This window comes from Medicago sativa, chromosome 3 (genome assembly GCF_051527215.1).
Source record: "Medicago sativa cultivar Bolivia chromosome 3, Bolivia_mono, whole genome shotgun sequence".
Lineage (NCBI taxonomy): Eukaryota > Viridiplantae > Streptophyta > Magnoliopsida > Fabales > Fabaceae > Medicago > Medicago sativa.
The window spans coordinates 92,473,402-92,487,787 of record NC_140751.1 but is presented as its reverse complement, the minus strand read 5'-3'; the positions used below and the strand labels follow the sequence as shown (position 1 = coordinate 92,487,787).

Here is a 14,386-nt window from a genome sequence, read left to right as displayed (position 1 = left end):
GCTTGTGCCGGCACTAAGTTTTTAATTATTTTTTTTACAGTAGTATAATATAGTAAGAATTAATATTTTGATCATATAATCCACATATATCACAAATTTTTTCTCTCTTGGCCCACACATACAATCACATGTTACACAACAAGTAACAACACAACCACCTTCATATTTCCAAATATAAAAAAACAATAGAAAAATGTTACCTAGTCTCCCCGGAACACTAGTTAAAGAAACATGTATAGTAGAAATTTCTTGGAATTTGTATAATCAAGTATTAAAAAGTGTATAAAATGTAGTCTTCAATGTAAAATTCACCTTTTTTGTTTTTTTAACTCGTGTCCGGGGCACTATTTAGTATGACCCAAAACAATAACTTATTATAACAAAATAAAATTATCACAAATCATTCAATGTTTTTGACAATATCAACAATTATTAAGGACAATTATGATTTATATTTCTCTTTCTGGTAGTTTAATGGCTAAAAATTCATGTCACAATGACCTTAACTACAAATTTATACATAAGGTGCCCCCACTATTCAAAATTCCTGGATCCGTCACTCGTTACATGCAGTGGAATTGCACCATTTGGTAAGCGTAGAATAAGAATAAGAGTGAACATGAGAACAAAGGTTGTAATAAGCAAAGAAAAATACTTGTTCCATCTTAAGACATAGAATTTAGTTTGTTAGACAATGTTATGTTGTTATTATTAAATGAAAAGACTAAAAAAGACACTTGTTCATTCGTTGGACCTAGTGTTGTGTTTATTTTCCCTCCATCACGGTGGTTTGTTTTTTATGGTTGACACATATGTTGGAAGGAAGGAACAAGACCCGCTCTAAATTGAAGAGATGATTTTGGATCCAAACATTTCTCACATTACATTCCATTTTGAGTAGAGAGAGAAACCACATTATCCAACACACTCTTTTCTCTTCCACTTTCACGTTCCTCATTCTCTCTTCCTTTCTTTTTTGTTTTTCTTCTTCTCTCTCTTAATACGTTTCTTTCCTTTCTTTCATTCTTTTTCTTCACCAGGTATGTATATACCACTATTCATATTCATATTCATATAAGAATGATTATTGAGCTGCATTGTCGTTTTGATGAACGTGTTGATGCAGGTATTGATTGCGGTTTTGATTTCCGCTGGTGAATCATTTCAGATAGTTCTGTGATTTTTGAATCACAGATATGACCAACACAAATGCCGAATTGTCTCAGGTTAATTATAACATCTTTTTATTTATTTATTCACTTTGATCACTTACTTTTCATGCACATAATCTATTGGTTGTAAAAATAGTACATCATATACATGAGTTTTTATTTGATAATTGAAGAACGAGGATGGTGCTTCTGTCTGTAGTTATTATTGATGAGGGGAAGAGTCATATGGTTATTATATATGCTATGTAACACCGACATCTCATATTGAAGGCGTGTCCGGTGTCTCACACATGTTAGTGTCGGCCAATGTGATTATCGATAACAATGTGTCAATGACGTGTTTGATGTCCATGTATGTGTAGGTGCTTCATATGTTATGTGTCTATTTTGCAGGGAAATAATGGTGGTCCCCCTCCTAATCCCCAATCTGGACCACCAGAGCATCAGAATTCTCGAGGTTCCAACAACAATGCGGTAATTCTTTTCCTTTGATTCCAAACATGAAAATTTCTGTAAATTTGGATCAATGTGGCATTATCATGACCAATTCTATTTTGGCAATTGTTCTCAATTTTTCTTTTATCACTCTATTTTTTATTTTTATTTTTTTATAATATTTTATCACTCTGCTTAAATCATGTGATACAAGCGCGCAAATTGTAAAGAAAAGTCTTCACTGTTAAATTTAGATAACTTAAACGCAATACATTTTCCATAATCTTTTATACCTCATCTTGAATTCATGTAATTCTACATCTTGCAGATTTTCAAGAGTGGACCACTTTTTTTGTCTTCCAAAGGTGTGTTTCACTCCACCACCTTACATGTTTTCTTCAAAGAAACTGTATACATTTTAGTTAATTTGTAATGCAATAAGTGTAGATATTGTGTCTTTCTATCTTTTTAACTATTGAAACAATGCATTTACTTAATATATGTAATGCACTGGGTGTGAATGTGTTAGACTAATAGTTTTCTTTCCCTGTTTGTAGTATATCTGGTTTCCCATATATTTTGCATCTATGTCAACCTCTCTTTCTCCTCTATATCGCAAACATCTAAAACCTTCTTTTATATTTATATAATACACCATAATTAAATCCATAATCCATTCCACAATCATGAATATTTTGTGGTGAATTTCATTCATACTTTTGTCCATACCTTTGGTGTAACTTAATTTAAATGTTCAATTTGCTATCCGACCATTTGGATTGAATGCATTCTACAAATTGTCTAAAATAGAATTTGAGTATGAACAAGAAAGCCATTTAACGTAAAACATTCACGAGTTAATGGCTGAACCGACAATTTTGCTAGAAATGGCAACATTTTGGAGACATTGTAGTCAATGTTAGAAGAGAGAATAATCTACTAAAGAAAAATAGAACTTTATACGAGGACTTGAAGATAAATTTGTACTGTCTGATCCTTAAATATATATTGAACTTGGAAGAGAAATCTTTGATCTGAACCAATATTTGACAAGTAGGACATAAAGAAATAATTAAGTCAAATTGAAATATTTATATATGTTGATTCTTCTTTAGTCCTTCTAGCATTTTGTGAAGTTATCATTATTGCATAGTTTTTATTACTTGATGTGTAGGAATTGGATGGACATCTTGGAAGAAAAGGTGGTTTATTTTAACACAAACTTCTCTTGTTTTCTTCAGAAGTGATCCGGTAAGTAATTTTTTTTCTTTTGCCATTTGAAAGAAAGTAGAAATATTCGTATATCTGTCTGGAGTCAGCACTAGATATTTTTTTTATGACTATGAATAATTATGACTATATCTAATAATGAACTCATCATTATCATCATTTAGGGACCAAAATCATGTTCAACTATTTACTAATGAAAAGGCCACATAGCCAGAATTTTTGACATAATGAGTTGGCATACTTATTAAATTTTAGATGAATGAGAGATCATTGTCATTTTATAGTATCCATCAACCATCCTTGAATCTAGATTTAACTTAGAAAAGTTATAGCTAATATTTTAATTTCTTGGTTACAACAAATAGGAACAAACATAATCTCGACTCGAGTTTGAGGTTGGAGCTTTTTTTTAAAATAGGAGGTTGAGGTTGGTGCTGATTCTGAGACAAGAGAATGTTAAGAACCGGAAATAATGAACATAATATAAACTAACCATGCGCAAGGCGTGAATTTGCAGCTTCCTCGCTATATCCCCTTAGATGTTGGGAAAATAATTTTGATTTTTCAATACGAAATTGTCTTCTAAAGAGAGAGTATGAACATAGATACATTGCTCAAATAGATCCTTTACCGACTACTTTCATCATACCGGCTTTAGTTACACAATGTCAGATAAAAGAAACCTTAGCAACACTTGCACATACACACAGAAACACCTGTGACGCTAATGGGTCTGCTTGTTTCATATATTGTGGATCTACAAACTTGTTATCATAAAGTCTTCTATTACCATTTGATGCTTTTCAGAATGCCATCTCTCCGAAGGGAAATGAAGTGAATTTGACCCTTGGCGGCATCGACCTCAACAATTCAGGCAGGTTGGCTTGTTTTCCCTCAACTGCACGTTATTATCATTTGCGGGATTGGGACCTTTCACTTTCATTACTTCTTGTAACTTGTGTTGTTTAAATTTGTAGTGTTATTGTTAAAGCAGATAAGAAACTTTTGACTGTACAGTTTCCCGATGGTCATGAGGGACGGGCTTTCACACTTAAGGTACTTAAATCTTCTTTTACATATCCTATCATTCAAGAGATGCCTTTTTCATACAGATGTTAGAATTGGTATTATGTTAAATTGTATTTCAGCCCATATTGTTTATTCAATCCTCTAACTCTAGTTTCTTTATCTTCTTTCCCAAGACCTGGATTCTCTATGTACATGATATAAATTTCATTGGTTCAACATATGTACATATAAATATTGTTACAAAATGGAGAACACGGTAATTGTAATCCAGCAGCTAACACGTATTTAATCTGTTGATGTTGTAGGCTGAAACTACAGAGGACTTATACGAGTGGAAGATTGCACTGGAGAAAGCTTTGGAAAAAGCACCAAGTGCTGCCAACGGGACGGAGCAAAATGGTATCTTTAGGAACGATCAAACTGATTCAATTGATATTTCTTTGGACCAGTGTATGCTCTTGTTATAATCGTGTTTTGCACATGTCACTTTACCTCACAGTTTGGACCTAGTCGTGCATACACTATAAATGTTGTTCATGATCGATTTGCAATGTTTCTCGTAACAACTTAAATGTCAGAACGTAATTAATTTTTGAAATAATGATTGTTAAAACTGTAGCTTTTCTGATTTGATCTTTGCATGAGTGTTACTTATCCATTTGTATAATGGCACTTGAGAGTGGTAATGGTTACAAATTTGTACCGTCTGATATGATGTCTCTTTTTGTATACATGTGTTAAACCTGGTTTTTTTTCTTCTTTTTGCTCCCCTAATTTAGAGTTATGACATTTGCAAAATACATTTGTTGTGAACTTTGATGTGATTATACCTGTATTTAATCTAATGCTATAAAAGTCAATAAATTTTCTTTCCTTTGATATGATTTCTTCAGTGAATGAAAAAGAACCAGCCAAATCTACTGTAATTGGCCTACCAATTTTACTTGCTTTGGAGGATGTTGATGGAAGTCCAACATTTTTGGAGAAAGCATTGACATTCATAGAAGAGCATGGTGGGTTTTCTTACACATACTCGTGTGGGTATTGGGAAGGAGTTGCATTAGTTACTTAGAAGCAATACTGAGCCTGAATGGCTCCTTATGTAGCAAAAATTATTAATGTGTTTCACATGGAATAAAAATCTAATTGAATTTAATAAATATTACAAAATAGGAGCCAGAGTAGAAGGGATCTTGCGACAAGCAGCTGATGTTGATGATGTTGAGCGTCGAGTTCGGGAATATGAACAAGGTTTGTGCTTCTGCTCTTTAATTTTTTGGCTTGACTTTGCCTCCATTTTTGATTATATTGCATGCTAAAATAATTTTTTTCATGTCTAGCCATGAAAATATGTAACAATATTTTATGCTTTACCCCGGAAATACTCTGATAAATATATGGTGTTGTTTATCAAAGATAATTCCTTATCACATAGACCAACTTATATAGATCTTTATTTTGAATTAGTGGAATTTCCTTATATCTTGGAATGCATTTGATATGCAAAAGACATTCTTTCCAACATAATAACATGGGTGAAGATTATGAAATTTTGTAGTTTTCAAAGTGTACTTTTTGTTTTGCCTTTTTTTTGGGTCAAAGTTAATTGGCATGTTTCGGAGAGTTTTATGTTCTTGAATATTTCACATGGTTCCAGGAAAAGTTGTTTTTGCTCCGGATGAAGATGCACATGTCATTGGTGATTGTATTAAGGTATCTTCATGATCTATATAGCACCAATACTTTTCCGTGTTTGTGTCGTGTCCAACGTCCATGTGCTTAGTTGATGATAAACGAATGTGATGTTTCCTTCAGGTAGCTCATACATTATTATAACTTCATATTTCTATAAATTTGCAGCATGTTCTTCGGGGATTGCTATCTTCTCCAGTCCCTGCATCTTGCTGTAAGGCACTGTTAGAAGCTTGCCGTAAGTTTCATTCTAAATTTTCATATTTATCTACTTTAAAAGAAATCTAGGACCAGGCAACCCAAAATTTATGTCTTTTAATCAAAGTTCTTTTTCGATGAAATTTTAACTCTCGATTGTTGAAAATTGGCACAACTACTAGGAACTGATCGCAGTGTTAGGGTTGCTTCTATGCGCGCAGCAATAAATGACACTTTCCCTGAACCAAATCGCCGCTTATTGCAAAGGTATTTGAGCAATAATTTTCTCTTTCCCATTTCTTTCCTTTTGGATAACTTATTGATGGCTATCTTTTTCATGCCCATAAGTTATTTTCAGCATATTTCAATATGCCTCCCCCATGAGGACAGCATTTAAAACAACTTACAGCTTATGTGAAAACCGTTTAACCAACCTCTTTGATTGTAGAAATAGCTTATACATAAGCTCTTATACGATAAACAGTTTATTAATAAGCGCTTGATTAAGTTGTTTACCTAAACGCACGGGCTCTTTTGCACGATATGATGCCTTGACATTACTCAACTCATGTTTTTTTGGCAGTCTATATTAATGATCTCGTTCTTGTGCAGAATACTGTTGATGATGCAAACTGTGGCTTCACACAAAGCTGTAAACAGAATGAGTTCTTCAGCTGTGGCAGCTTGCATGGCACCATTACTTCTCCGTCCCCTTCTAGCTGGAGAATGCGAGATCGATAATGATTTTGATGTAGGAGGAGATGGTTCTATTCAACTTTTACAAGCAGCTGCAGCTGCTAACCATGCCCAAGCAATTGTTATAACTTTATTAGAAGAATATAACAGCATATTTGGGGTAATTACATCTCTTGATTTTACTTCTTGCATAGCGTCCATTCATAAAATGAAACCATGATGCATGCATCTGTTAGACTCTTGCATGCATCTGAATGGGATTATTTTTTATTATTGTTATTGCTATTTTATAAGCATCTCTTCAGAATCCTAACTTGTTAGTGTTGTAGCAGGAAGGCTCTGTGTCCCCTGATATATACACCGACACAGAAGAGAGTGGGTCTGAGAGTGAGGAAGGTACTGATGATGATCTATCCTATGATGAGGATTATGACGATGAATCAATACACGAGTCTGATGAGGATGAAGAAGATGATCTTGTCAGCGAATCCTACACTGAAACTGGAGATTCTGAAGGTGATGATTACAATGACAAGGTAAATGCTTTTTTGCCTTTTTCATCTTTCAGTATTCACGTTTTTATTTTACCCTTTGTGTATTGTACAAGCTATCCCCTTACCCTATCTAATACAAATTTTATTAAATGGACAGGATCATGACCATTCTAATTCAAGTACAAAATCTTCAGAAGCGGGTGAAGAAAACAAAGTCAATCAAATGTCATTGAAGTCACGCGAAGGCTCACCGACTCAACATGAAAATACCAAAAGCAGTGAAAAACTCATGAGTCCAAAGAAGACTGCTTATGTAGATCAGTCCAATAAGGCTGCTGATATGGTTGGAGAAGTTTCCACTGTTCTAGCTAGTAAGCATGATTCATCTTCTCGTAGCCCTTCACATATGAAAAAATCTGCAACCATGTCTAATGGCCCAGCACCTCGGCACCGAACCATGTTGGGGCGCACCTCTGTGAGTAAATCTTTTCAAAATTAACGATGCAATTCTTCACATTGTCAGTTCTGTATTTGTCGCTTGCCCTAAATTGGCTAAAGCTTATGCCATTAATGTTTCTTTCCTACGTTCTTTGAGAGTTAAATTGACTATGTACTAAAGAGTTGGTGGTTTTACGTGTTTCATTTTTTATCTAGGCAAGGAAGAACCTCTCCATGGAATCCATTGATTTTCCTATCGAAGAGGAGTAAGTAATTGACATCTATCAACTGTGTGTAATTCTCTAAGCCTCTAGTAATAATTTTGTAGTTCATACTTTTTCTCATTTGCTGCCAATTTAAGTTGATTCTTGATACTATTACCCAAGGTGAACATGGATTAGTTGTAAAATGTTTTTATTGACCAAACAATATTAGAGATAAACTGAAAGAAGTAAAATTTCTCTCTAATTCTAATGGTCCCTACAGCTGCAGCACCATACTGCAGCAGTAGAGGATGCAACTTCTGTTGTCCTTACCCATAATGGTTCTAACTGTTGACAAGACCTAGCAGTGATTTAATATGGAGGGTGTACAATGCTGCTATTAGTTTCTTCATGTTTCTCTGTCCACTAATTTTATGTTTAACTATAGAGATGAAATTGAAAAGCTCGAAGCTACCAAGACACAACTACAAAACGAAATTGCAGATGAGGTATCTGTATACTTCCATCTATGATTAACCTTGTTTATGAGTTTGAATTATTTTCTTCGAAGTCAATAGCCGTTCTACTTGCTGTTGTAGGTGAAAGCAAATGAAAAGCTGCAATCTAAGATAAATGAACGAAAGAAAGACTTGCAAGAGCGGCGATTGGCCCTTGAGCAAGATGTATGTTCATTGTGAAACGGATTTCCCTCTTTCTCGTAAAAATAAATTTAAGATTCTTTCTCTAAATTTTTCTTTTCACAGGTGGCTAAACTACAGGAACAATTGCACAAGGAGAAGAGTTCTCGGGCAACTCTTGAGGTAGGACTTTAGTTTATGATTTAACTAATGTTGGTATTGATGAAGAGTGCTGTCAAATTCACTCAAAGGTGGTTAATAATGTGTTTTGATCATTTAACAAATTCATAATCTCCACAATTTACACAGACCAGGGCAGAACTTGAGGAATTAGCTCTAGTAGAAGTGGACCTTTCCAACTTAGAGCGGATGGTTGAGGAGCTTGGGAAGCGGCTCAATGTTAAACTTGAGCATAATTATGGATCTACTTCAGATATCAGTAATCCGTCACGGCAGTTATCAAATAAAGAAAGAAAACTGTATGTTTTTCGTATCGCTACCCATGAGCTTGTTACTGCATTCTTTTCTTCTTTTATCCCGTATCTTTGTACTAGCCCTTTTGGCCCCTTGACTGTGAATATTACCTTCTTCGGTGTTTCTTTTTGGTCGATTGATTCTTTCAATGGTAATTAAATTTTACTCTTCATGGGGAATCTTTTTGACAGGAAATATAAGGGAGATGCCGAAGTTGCTGCCGCATCACAATCTGAAAGATCAAAGGTAAATCTAATAAGGCTTTGTTCCTTAGTGTAATCACTCCCTTATAATCTCCTCCCTCAAATAAATTTTATAATGATATTCTTAGAATTTGGATTGGGCCTAACTCAACCTCTCAAAATCAGCTTGTAAGGCGAATGGGATACTTCTCACTTATAAACATTTCTTAGGCAATATCACATGCAGTGTGATACTCAAGACACGCCATGATATCTAGGATTGGACATCCAGAGCGTAACTCAAATGGCCCGATAATGAGTGGCCCAACGAATCTAAAACTAGATTTGAGAGTGATGCCTCCCACTTATATAGGCCATATCACATCTAATGTGAAACTCTAGATGTGAAACTCTAAGTTGATGAATAAAGACGCAGAACTGCACTTAACTTGACAACTTACCCATTATCGCTTTATATCATAAGACTTTAAAGTTATATACTACTATAAATTAAAGTTTTACATTTGTTGCAATGCTGCATCCCACTTTCTACATTTATAACAAGTCTATTTTTATCCGTCTATATGTTAGCAGGGAGATAAATGAAATTTTGAGTAAGATTTAAAACAATATAATAAGAAGAATCATGAATAAAACACGGCTCTATCATGCGCAAGAGGCTAGGTATTAGGATATTTTAAGTTTGAGCAAAGAAGCATTCTCTACTTGTTATAAAAATCCTATAAAATTTATCTAGTAATTTGCTTCCTATCATTAGGACTTTTGTTAGAAAGAAGCAGAGAAATCAAATTAGTGTTGTGATAGAAGTTATGTATTATTAGTAGGCGGTTAATTTTATTATTATTCGATGTTGTGTGTGCACTAACTGCTATGTAACTTCTGTAGGAAGCCAGGAACTGCAGTAGAGAGTTAGAATAATAAATATAGGCTGAAAGGGAAAAGGGAGGGCATTTGGTTGTTTTATGTTTGGTTGGTTGTAAGAGACTAGGCTCTCTAATTTCTAGAGGTTGGATTATGTATTGCTTCTTCTTCTTGTAACCAACTCTGCAGAATGTTATTCCAGAGTGTTGTTGATTATAATTTAAGTTATATTTAGTTTATACTATCCCTCACTTAGCCGTAAATTATTTTCTATAGTTTATACTTGCTGCAAGAAAACAAATATCATAGTTTCTCAAGCTTTGTGCGGTTAAAAACCAAAGGTTGATATGCCAAAAAAATAATAAAACAAAGGTTGATAATAATTTTCAATCTAACATTTCTTAAACCATGGATGATTGGCAATGTCGCGACAGGATGCCTATCTTAGTGGAGCAGAAAGTGATACTGAGAGAAAGCCAGAGTCAACACCTTTTCCAAACAAACAGCCACCAACTAGTTCCAACAAGAGATCTAATTCAAAGGGTGAGGTAGGTATCAAAAAACCTACTATGAATTTACATAAAATTAAGCACCTTCTTCAAATTTTATATATAAAAACAAAAAAAGAACGGTTACCAGATACCACTGATCTATCCAAAAGTCGATAACAATGCCAAGTTTTTTCATGATCTTTTCTTTCAAATTGATTCTAGCTATTCTAACATTTCATAAAAAAATGTCTTAGGTTCTTTATCCTTGTTGTTTTTATCCTTGTTGCATCGCTTTCACTTACATAATATTGCTTAGTAATAGGGTGAAGAAATCAAATCACTCCATGCACGGTGAAATTTGCTGCTTGTTTTTTAACATAGCTCACTAATTTCTCTGTGTTCCAATAAGATAAATCACATAAGTCATGTTAAAACATGATAGGACTAGTGGAGTAGATAGACTTATTTATTTAAATGCTTTCACAACAGGGAGCAAATCCTTCTGCATTCACAAAACTGACATCCAAGCTGAACTTTTTGAAGGTGGGCCGAAGTCAAGCTGTAAATGAACTACATAACGCAGATAGAGGCCGAGAGTCGAGTAACTCGTCACGCAACCAGGATAAAGGGAAAGGATCTGAACGTCAAGGATCTGAACGTCAAGGATCTGATGTGGCAAACCCAGAAAAGGGTAGAGTTATGGACAATTCCAAGTCACTCTCGGAAAAAAGATCAAGCAAAAGTAAATCACATCAAAATTCAGAGAAATTAAAAAAGTCAGACAGTCAGCCAGGCTACCACTCAGAAGGATGGGATCAGCACCCGGCATACTTGGAAAGAGGAAGATCAGAAGGACATCATCAATCTTATAACGTGGATAAAGGTCGATGATTACTACGCCAGGTTTTTGTTACACATGAATTTGAGATGGTACTGGGCTATTGAAATCAGTCATTGTTTTTTCTTTTCCATGTAGCGGCATTGTTCATGTCTTTAACAATGTTTTGCGAGAAGAACCCCTCTTTGTTAAGGTTGGCACAAGAGCCTCTATTCAAATGAGAGCAGAACTGAAGTTCATTTACTACCCAAAAAAAAAGGATGTGCAAAGATTACATAAACTGAACTGTTCGAAGCCTAACATGCTGGTTTTTACCGACTCAGTAAACAGCATGATGATTTTGCAATTACATTATCGTATTTGTTACTGTGACAGCATTCAGTAGTCTGGCATAAGCTGGCAAAGTATTATTAGGCAGATAACCCCTTGTCCAAGTTTCTTTGTTCTGACATATTTTTCAGCAAGTAATTCTCACTATGTCTTCATATAATCAGATTCTTAAATTTAAATCTCTATGACACACACACAGATACAAAAATGGCAATGAAGCTAACAAGCATAGAACACTAAAAGAAATTTACGACTAATCCAATTTGGTGAATTACTGCTAACTGGTACTTGGCAGTTGGCAAGATATGATAATATGAACTTGTATTAAAGAAACCACTTAGAAGAACCTACCACTACAAGTAACATGAAGATAGAAATCTTTTATACTGTACTACTAATTGATTTTTTTTATCTTTTTTAATCAAACAAACTTAATTCATTTCATTAATCAACAGTGCGGAAACACGAGGAGGAACAAAATCAAAACCTTGGCAACTAGTATAAGAAATGACTGCTCTAACTACTAATTGATTAACTATAAAAGAAGAAAAGAAATCAAACTTTATATATGCATGTGTACAATACCTGTTAACAATGTCACTGGCGCAAATTATAGCTTGATCCACCATAGTCTGAAAATGCTCCAAAACTCAAAGCACTGTAATAGGGTTATGATTTCTTTAATATTATTTTCCATCTCCACAGTATATTGAACTCAAATGTATTTATTTCGGTGTCCAACATTTTCTGTTGTCAAAATAGCATTTATCTTAAAATCCAAAACAGAAATGATTTCGGATGCAAAGTTTGACATCAAACATCATATAAACATAAGATTTTAGTTTTTTATTAGTATTTCTTCTCTCCTCGGATGATGATGAGAAAAAGACACCAGCTGTGAGTGTATTTTATCCGGTGTCAATTTTTGTGTCCAATTTTTTAGTATTTCTTCTCTTATCAGATGATGATGAGAAAAAGACACTAGCTCCGAGTGTATTTTACACAGTGTCAATTTTTGTGTCCAAGTCCAAACAACTCTATATCCGATATCCATCAATAAAGTCCTCATATCTTCACCAGGATTCGAACTTGTAGGATCAAAACCAACCTACATTGGACAAGTTATGTGAAGTTTTGTCCCTTGAAATTTACTTACAAATGAAATAAACAAATGAAAATGTAAAATGAAGAAGAAGGCCTTTGAAAAGTTTGAGGATAGTATAAATTATAATAAGTGTAAAATATTGTGAACATCAAAATCTCCTAACTTATACTAATCCCTACATAAAATAGAACTTATTCATCAGTTAATCATCTTAGAAAATCAATAATGAATAAAAAATTCATCAAAAATCCTTAAGCAGCTTCCTAAGTTGTTCAAGCGTGACAAAAAGAACAACAGTAAAAGGACCCTGTCTTGAAATTGTAGGAATAAAACCCTTATAAAGAGCCATAACCCCTTCAGCACGAACAGTCTTAACAGCACAATCAAGTGCACCTTTATACGGTGCACCCTCCCCACCAGATCCCACCTTCATACTCATAACCCTAGTCTTTATCACATCAATTGGATTCGACGCAACCGCAGCCACAAAACCCGCCGCAAAACTCGCTACCACGTGAGTCCCAAATCCATCTTTCATCCATCCTTTCTCCAGAATCATCTCCTTGAATGTATCATACGAAGCTAATTGCGAAGCCGTTACGATCATCGCGCGGTTCACCGTAAGCGCTGAACCTCGCCACAGAGAACCAATCCCTTCTTGATTCGCCATTCTCCGAATCGCATCAAACACGCCTTTGTAATCCCGTCGCTGATTCACCGGAAGTCTGCCGTCAGCTTGCATACGAACCATCGCCACGTCAGCAGGGTTTCCCACGGCGGCGCCAATTCCACCGGCGATTAAACCCGCTGTAATCTTTTTCGTTACCGGCATTGTTCCGATTTCTGGATCGGTCCAGTTTTGTTTGAGAACATCGTAGAGACCCATACGAGTGGTGGAATAGAGTGTTTGACGGAGGACGGTGGCGGATACGCCGGAGAAAAGAGCGGTGATACCTTCTGATTGAACAATGCGGATTCCGACGGAGATAGGTCCTGAAACGGTGGGTTTAGGATGAAAGATTGGTGGAGAATGTGAAGAGTGATGAAAAGCGTAAGCAGGGCGAAGAGGGAGATTCTTTTCGCCTTGAAGCTGCATTCGGACTTTGATTAGGTCGAGTGGGTGAGTGGTGCTTCCGGCGACGATGGAAGCAATGCCACCTTCAAGAAATGCTTTGACACCCATGATAGTTGATGTTAGTGACTGTGAGAGTGATTTGGTTCCGGCGAGGGATTGTAGAAGAAAACGCGCCGCTACCGCGTTTTCCAAGTTTTGAGGAAATGAGAAATGTAGGGAAGGTATATATAGCCTGCTGTTGGGGTGGGTGGGACCCAACGAAACCTTTTTTGTATTTTTTGGACAACTTTTTTTTTTTTTTTTTGGTTCAAGTTTGAACAAATATTTTTATTTTATTTAAATAAAATTACATTGATAAATTTGTGTAAGTTTCTCCCTAAAAAATTGTGTAAGTTTTAGTGATTTCCTCTACAAACTATAAAAACTAGTTTTTTTTAGAGGATAAAAAAATCATATTATTAATTCAATAAATAAATAAAAGATCATACAATTTTTTAAAAAAAACAAACAAAATATTTTCTTTAACATAATCAATAATAAATTAACTAACTGATTGACTTCAGTGATCAAATAGAGATTACAATGAATAGGGTTTGGGTATGGTATAGTACATGTCCCATATTCACAATTTGAAAGAAAAAAAAAAAAAATACTTGTATATGTGCCTATACCCGCATGAGCAACAATATATGCACACTTCGTCCATTACCCTGATTTCTACTTAAAAAAAATGACCAATCCTAAAATATAATTTCATTTTAACACAATTAAAACTTGGAAGATG

At 34.8% G+C, this 14,386-nt stretch overlaps 1 protein-coding gene and 1 pseudogene across 12 annotated transcripts; one reads left to right on the top strand and one right to left on the bottom strand.

Moving 5' to 3' along the window:
• Window positions 1–808: 808 nt before the first annotated feature.
• Window positions 809–11,582, top strand: LOC146941999 (rho GTPase-activating protein REN1-like). Of its 12 annotated transcripts, none has more exons than XM_085755961.1 (24): window positions 809–1,040; window positions 1,127–1,226; window positions 1,566–1,646; window positions 1,936–1,972; window positions 2,782–2,858; window positions 3,645–3,715; window positions 3,815–3,893; window positions 4,172–4,265; window positions 4,760–4,879; window positions 5,040–5,117; window positions 5,524–5,579; window positions 5,727–5,796; window positions 5,939–6,023; window positions 6,369–6,612; window positions 6,785–6,988; window positions 7,104–7,421; window positions 7,601–7,650; window positions 8,036–8,096; window positions 8,187–8,270; window positions 8,352–8,408; window positions 8,535–8,704; window positions 8,891–8,945; window positions 10,198–10,311; window positions 10,798–11,582. In XM_085755961.1, the coding sequence occupies exons 2-24, from the start codon at window positions 1,197–1,199 to the stop codon at window positions 11,143–11,145; spliced, it is 2,583 nt and encodes an 860-aa protein (XP_085612087.1). In that variant the 5' UTR covers window positions 809–1,040; window positions 1,127–1,196; the 3' UTR covers window positions 11,146–11,582. The 12 variants fall into 12 exon arrangements, with proteins under 12 accessions (XP_085612087.1, XP_085612084.1, XP_085612086.1 ...); XM_085755958.1 differs by having other exon boundaries at window positions 904–1,040; window positions 10,744–11,582; XM_085755960.1 differs by having other exon boundaries at window positions 904–1,040; window positions 4,172–4,316.
• A 1,039-nt stretch (window positions 11,583–12,621) lies between these two features.
• LOC146941998 (mitochondrial uncoupling protein 4 pseudogene) lies at window positions 12,622–14,169 on the bottom strand (annotated as a pseudogene).
• Window positions 14,170–14,386: the final 217 nt, after the last annotated feature.